The sequence below is a fragment of the Phaenicophaeus curvirostris genome, chromosome 2 (genome assembly GCF_032191515.1).
Source record: "Phaenicophaeus curvirostris isolate KB17595 chromosome 2, BPBGC_Pcur_1.0, whole genome shotgun sequence".
In the NCBI taxonomy this organism is placed as follows: Eukaryota; Metazoa; Chordata; class Aves; order Cuculiformes; family Cuculidae; genus Phaenicophaeus; species Phaenicophaeus curvirostris.
The window spans coordinates 54,554,544-54,561,796 of record NC_091393.1 but is presented as its reverse complement, the minus strand read 5'-3'; the positions used below and the strand labels follow the sequence as shown (position 1 = coordinate 54,561,796).

At 40.4% G+C, this 7,253-nt stretch overlaps 1 protein-coding gene across 2 annotated transcripts; it reads left to right on the top strand.

Annotated features, from left to right (window-relative positions):
* VIP (vasoactive intestinal peptide) lies at positions 1 to 6,796 on the top strand. Of its 2 annotated transcripts, XM_069850985.1 has the most exons (7): positions 1 to 193; positions 485 to 606; positions 2,158 to 2,298; positions 2,707 to 2,811; positions 4,333 to 4,452; positions 5,076 to 5,184; positions 6,508 to 6,796. In XM_069850985.1, exons 2-7 carry the CDS (start codon positions 494 to 496, stop codon positions 6,514 to 6,516), a joined length of 597 nt encoding a protein of 198 aa, XP_069707086.1. In that variant the 5' UTR covers positions 1 to 193; positions 485 to 493; the 3' UTR covers positions 6,517 to 6,796. The 2 variants fall into 2 exon arrangements, with proteins under 2 accessions (XP_069707086.1, XP_069707085.1); XM_069850984.1 differs by lacking the exon at positions 2,707 to 2,811 and having other exon boundaries at positions 7 to 193.
* The last annotated feature ends 457 nt before the right edge of the window (positions 6,797 to 7,253 follow it).

Below are 7,253 nucleotides of genomic sequence, written 5' to 3'. Positions count from 1 at the left end.
CGCTATAAAACGCGGCGGCGCGGCGGGCAGCTCAGAGCGTGCGGTGGGACGGAGCTCTCCTCTCTTCTTCCTCCACCCTCCATCCATCCATCCATCCATCCATCCTTCTCCGTCTCCTCCGCCTCGGCAGCCGCGCAGCCCGGCAGGACCCCGGCCCGCTCCCGCCAAGCTCCACCGACGGACTCGCGGCTCCGTGAGTAACTTTCCCTCCCGCCGCAGCGCCAACTTCCCCGAGGACGAGGAGGGCGCCCCCGAATCGCCCTCCCTCCCCTTCTCTCTTCTCCCGGAGAGCGGGTCTGAGCGCCCAGGGCGGCCGGGGAGGGACCCCCTTTCCTTTCTCTTATTTCACACGGTCCTTATGGCTGCAAGCCCGGGCGCTGCTGCCCACCCCCCCGTCGGGGGGCCGCCCCCCCAGCTCTCCCTGCCCGCCGTGCGGGTTTGCGCGGGGCCCGCTCGGTGACGGCCGCGCTGTTTCCTTTCGCAGGTGGCGGCCATGGAGCACCGCGGCGCCTCCCCGCTCCTCCTCGCCCTCGCCCTCCTCAGCGCCCTCTGCTGGCGGGCGCGGGCGCTGCCCCCGCGGGGAGCCGCCTTCCCGCCCGTCCCGCGGTAAGGGGGCCCGCCGGGGGGTGGGGGTGGGGGAGGAGGGGACCGTGACATGGGGGACAGTTTCCCGCCGTCCCCTCCCGCCCGTGCTCGGGAGCTGCCGGGGACACGTCTCCTCGGGCGGGCGGGCGAGCCCAGGCTGTGCCCCCCCGGCCTGCCCCGAAAAGGCTCCCTGGGACCTCGGAGTCACCCGCAGGCAGGCTGCCCAGCCCTCACCGCCCTCTGGGCAGCTGCCCTGGAGGATGCGCCTGGAAATGTGCTCCGGGACACGGTGTGTGGCCAGCAAAACAGCCTCGGCTTTTCTTGTGGGAAAGATCCTTTAGCTAGGAAGTTCATCTAGGTGGAAGCATGGTTTGAAAAGAAGAGATATTGATAGGAACATTAAAAACTGCTAAATTACGAGTGAAGCAAGAGGTCCGTATGGACTGATGCGTAGTTTTCCTGCTGCTGCAGGCTTTGAATTGTTGAAGTTGTCATTGGTTGTCTAACTAAATTAAATCAAATGCCAGAAAGGTGAGTTTTACATTTAGGTGAGAGGAACATAAAGTGTAAAAAGACCAAAGAGAAAAGGTATAGCAAAGCAACACAGTGACTGATTTTCAAAAGTTGCAACCTGAGCTGGCTTATCTTACACAACAACTTCAAGTTTTTTTACCGGACAAAAGTCTTAGGTGACTAAGATCCATGCGTAGTACTATTAGAAACAACGGCTGTAAAATTGCAAGGACAATAGCCTGTTCCACTTTTGGTATATGGTTTTTGCACATCATCACATGCAGTGGTTTACTATAGCGATGAGAGCCTGTTGTCTACTACCAACCATAACAGCACCTGGAAGAAAGGTCTGATGCTAGTCGTCTGCTTTGTGGTCAGATTGCTCTTGTTAAAACACGACACATCCTAAGAAACAGCAGTTCAAGAAAATGCAAAGTAACTGCAAATCAGTTTATACGGCGCGATTGCTATGATACGTTTTAAAAGATTAAATGTGAACCTTTTTTAACTTGCAAGTCGCAAATTAATTTAAACATGAGATAGTAAAGTCATATAGAGGCACAGGACTGCTTTTTATATTCAATTTGAAGTTCTTGAGGGTGTATTTATTTTCTTTGGAAAATTCCTAAGAAGTATTTCAATGCATATTTTAGGTCTTAATTGGAAGGTAAATACTTCACAGGAACTGTTTCTGCTATGAGTGGGTGGAAACCGCTAATTCCATTCATCATTTATATAAAATATAGTTGTCACAAAAGCTCGCATGATTGTCGCTTGAGCTGTAATCACCATATGTTATACATTGTTCACTGGAATAAATTGTGTGCAATGACAACATGTATCTATAAAATATGCATTATAGGAAAGGATCTGTTATATTGATTATCACTGAGCATGGGTAATATCTGAAAATGTTTTTGTTTTATCCAGACTACTTTAAAATGCCTTAGAGATTAAAGTGGGTAGATGTTCATTTTGACACAAACCAGAATGTAAGTTGCAGTGAAGTGTTGTATGTCCTCAGCTAACTGTTCTTCACCTGGTTTCCTTCTCCAACAGACTGGGAAACAGAATGCCATTTGATGGAGCCAGTGAACTCGACCATGTGCACGGGTCATTAAAGTCTGAATCAGACATTTTGCAGAGCACACTACCTGAAAATGAGAAATTCTATTTTGATCTGTCCAGAATTATTGATAGGTGAGTTTCCTTATAAACAAAAATACAAATGATAAGGCACTACTTGAGTTATGCCAAAAGATCAATCACATTTTCAGACAGAAATAGGAAATAAAGAACCAATTATAGAAGAAAAAAAAAAGAAAAGCAAACCCACTTAGTCTCTGGTTGAATAGTGGTAGCAATACTGGTAGCAGTAGGAATGTCTGCAGAAGTGTTGATTGCATCATTCTAACATGATGAATTCATTTACTTTCCAGGAAGGGCTAAAATGTATGTTGTGAAAATCTGGATGTTGTTTTATGAAATTAGCTTAATTTGATATGCACACTAGCTAACTTAAAGAAAACGTTGTGTTTAAAAAGTGAACGTTATCAAAATGATATTAACTCAGGTGCTATTGTAGAGTTTATTTATTGTCCATTTCAGAAATGCAAGGCATGCTGATGGAATTTTCACCAGTGTCTACAGCCATCTTTTGGCTAAACTTGCTGTGAAGAGATATCTGCATTCGCTTATTAGAAAACGAGTTAGGTGAGGTGACACTTACATTAGGTAGAATTTTTTTCCTAGCTGACTTCACTGGCAATTTTTTACCCTTGTGTACCCAAGTTCTCGTTTTTGAAAATTAGAGATAACGAAAAAGAAACTGATATAATGATGGGGGAGCTAAAAATCCTGTATAACAACTTAGTGGTATTTGTTTCTAAATGAATGTTACTATTTATTCCTGATATAGCTGTGAGTGTTAGAGCAAGAGATACTGCACGTAGTACTGATAACAAATATTGGCAATATTATTATGTTTAACACACCAATTCGCTATTTTTTTTTTTCTGGTAGTGGTTTTTACTAGCTTGGTGGGTGAATGGCAAAACTAAACACAAAAAAACCTGATTACTCAATTCTTACAGAACAACAGTGGAATGCTCAATGAAGTTAAAAAACAATTGGCTTACGGTGAAAACAAAAATGAATTATTTTTTTTCTACTGTAGAACATATTCCCATATACTTGGGAAATCTGTGCTGTGGAAAGATTTGAAAAAGAATGTGGCAAATCTGTAGACAAGTGATCTGGATGCAACTACCAGACCAGGATGTTCATAAAATAATGGTTGCTGGATGCTGGGAAGGATCATTGTATGTTTCCCTTGTTTTCATATCCCTAAGCAGCAGCTACTGGGCACTCCTGCAAACAGAATAGTAGGATACTTTGGTCTGACCCAATATGACAGTTCCTTTGAGTGCCTACTTCATATGCTCAAAAGCTGAGTGAAAATTAGGTCCTGCTTTTATGTCAATGCTGCCTTTGTTCCAGAACATGCAGTGCCAGTTTCTCATGAGCTCTAAGACATAGATCATTTCAATCAGAACACACTGAGGCTTCCCAAGATAGTGCATGAAAAATAGGCCTCCGTGTTTGTATTTCACAAGATGTGTTTTGTCTCCTTGTACCTCCTTAAAATAATCATTTGATGCTACACTCTTACTTTCCTCAGAGGCACGTTTAGTCTTCACTGAGTTCAGTATGATCAGTGACCAGGTCCTTTAGGAGTGTTCTGTTACTTAAAGCAGTCTGCACCTTGGGATTGTACTACAATATGTTTATGGAAGTGATAGAAATCAGGGTAAAGTCAGCAGTAACCTGGGCTAGAAGAAGAGACTGGAAGTGGTCGTGAAATCCACAGTCAGCTCTTTGATCCTGCAGAATTCCTGAGAGAGGGACTGTAGAAATCCCTGAATGTGGATCCTGATTGCATGGGCAGTAGCAAAATTGAGCAGGAGAAATAAATCAATGTTATGCCCCTAAAGACTGAACACTGCTTCTTAGAATTTGATCCTTGTAACTAGAATGCATGGTGAGCAGCAGAAGCAGTGGTTTCTTTTCAGCAGTAGAAAGATCCAAAGTCATAGTTCACAATGCAAACTGAAACGAAGATTTGGTTTTGTTTAGCTAATCAACACTGTAACATTTGTTTCACTCATTTAATGGTATTTTATTTTAAATGGGTATTGTCTGCTAATTTTTGCTTTGTAATTGTTGTATTGCCAGCTCCCAGGACAGTCCTGTCAAACGCCACTCTGATGCTGTCTTCACTGACAACTACAGCCGCTTTCGAAAGCAAATGGCTGTGAAGAAATACTTAAACTCAGTTTTAACTGGAAAAAGAAGGTACTGCCCATACTTGTAGGGCATTAAGACAGAAATGATTCATACCCACATATGTATACAGAGAGGACAAATAAAAGGCAATGAACTTTAATGACTTTATAGCATAGTTTATAACATAGTTTTCCAATACAGACCGTGTTTTCTTCCAGACTGGAACAGACACTGTAATCAGATTAGAATAAAAGAATAAAGAGAAGAGAGCATCTGGCAATTCTAAAAACCTTCTGACAGATTCTTAAAATCGTTTTATTTATTAAGACATCCTCTTAAAGAAAAATGCATAGAACACAAACAACAATTTTATAAAGAAAAATGCACTACGTCCTGAAAAATTGCCGTTAAGTAAGGAAAATTTAGAAGTCCCAGGAAGACCTAATCAGTATAGGTGACAAGTTCCTGCTTATGTTTTTGTAGAACCAACATTATGCTTGTATATTCATTCATTTAGACAGCTGCTTTTAAATGCTGTGTCTCTTCATTTGTAAAACATACTGCTTAATGTGATTAATAACGCTTTGGTTAAGTGTAAAAGAACATGCAATAGCTACAGTTAGAAGAAAGCTTTGCTTGCTTGTTTGCTCTTTCTTCTAAGAACAATAAAACTTGTTTCTCATCCACAACAGCCAGGAAGAGCTAAATCCCACTAAAGTTCGAGATGAAGCAGAACTTCTTGAACCTTCCTTTTCAGAAAACTATGATTCTGTAGATGAGCTGCTGAGGCACCTTCCACTGGTACGCCCAGATTTTCTTTCCTCTTGCTATCTGTTACTTGACTTGACCGATAAAATGAGATTAATCATACATGATGTATAGCCTTTTAAAAAGAAGAATCATCTATGAGAGAGAGCCATATTCCATGAAACACTGCATGCTTCTATAAGGATTGTGTCTGAATATAATAACAATTTTTAATAACAGTAAGTTATCCGATGATCACTTTTATTGACAATTCCTAATTGAATGGCCCTGTTAATAATGCACTTAACTCACTTGGGTGTTTCAACTTGTGTGCACTGCAGTATAAAATCTGAATTGACTCATTTTTAATTACAAAGATTATTATTTCTTCAGAGAACAAACTCAAGAATACTTCTTTTAATTAAAAAAAGAAAAAGCTGCACACATTTTTTAGCATATATTTCTTTAGAAGGGAGTTGCCCCTAGAACTAAGAGGACCAGCAACGTGAGCCCCAAGTGTGAAGAAAACACTTGACACCCATCTAAGATGTGTGGCAGAGGGATCATCTGACATGCAAATATTGTAGTTATTGCTTTCCACTTAGCTACTACCATTTTTCTCAAATCATTCACAAATATGATTCTTAGGTTTACTGAAATGTAAACCCTTCTACATCACGGCACTTGCAGGGACATAAAATTGAAAGGGTAATGTAGAAATGAATCAGGCTTTGTATTCTCAAAAGTGTATTATAAAATTGATGGTTGTATGGTTTTTGGCTTTCAGCTTTATCTCAACTACAAGTAAGATAAAAAGGCTACTCTTGAAGATAACTTTTTTGGGGGGGCAAGGGGGAAGGTAGTAGGGGACAGACAAAAGAAAAGACAGTTCTCCAAACTGTTGTTTCCTTCCAAGACTGAAAGAAAATGTTATTTTCCTTCCCTTTAATTTAGTAGTTCCCCTGAAGTTCCCCCAAATTAGAAGGGTGTGTAAACAGCTTATTCCTCAAGGAATAAAACCATTTGTAAGTGATGGGATTCAGAAAGAAATGTTTCTAGGCAAGATTATTGCAAAAATACCTGATCCTGGATTTTGTACCTTTTAAAATTTCTAGCATTGACTAAGTGAGCTGTTCTACACTATAGGCCAATGTGCAGTATCAGTTTTGCCTGATCCTTCAACTTTTCTTCCTCATCCTACAGCCTTGTCTCCTGGCTGTAATGCAGATCAAGCTCCTGTGAATAACTCTATCTCATGAATGTTAGCAATTGTTTTATATCAAGTGTTATCTCTTGTCCACTATCTTCTTTATATACCTCATGAAACAACTGCTTATGAAAAGCATTTTTAAAGCATCTTTCTCCTTTGCCTTCCAGGACCTCTGAAGGACACCTGGTAACGACTATAACAAGAAGAAGCTATTTTTGAGTTCCACATAGTATTTCAAAGAGGTGACTTTAGTCATCAAACCAGAACAAATATGTTGTGAAGTGAAAGTTGTGATATACTTGTTTCTTATGTAATAAAAGTTGATATTTACATTGTAAATATTACTCTAGAGTTCTCTACTGAAAGCTGTACATATGGATGCCAGTTTAACTCATAAGAAGTCTGTGAGTCCATTTGCTGTAAATCCCTTACTTCAATAAATTCACTTGAAATTGAGTGTGCAGCTGAAAAGAGCCCATTATTACTAATTAATTGGTTTATTTTAGGTATGATACAACTTCAGATAAGCCCGTATGATAATAGGGATAAGTTTCCAGATAGCTTCATAAACAAGTGTGAAAACCTGAGGAAAAGAATGTGCAAAGTATGTAAAAATGCATTAAAAAGATATCTGTAGGTTACCGCTGAGCAAAAAAAAAAAAGCAATATACTAATTAATTACTATACAAATTATATTAAGACCAGAAATGTCTCCTTTATTTTTAATTTTGCTTTGGATGCTTTGGAGCTGACAAAGCATGCAAAGAATGTTATCCCTTATTTGTTTGATTCCTGAAGTCATCAGTTATTCTACATTTACTTATCTGTAGCTGTGATGATAAAACTATTCCTTACATATAAAACAGATCTGAAGATCCTTTGCAGTTTTTTCACAATGAACGTAATTTACGGA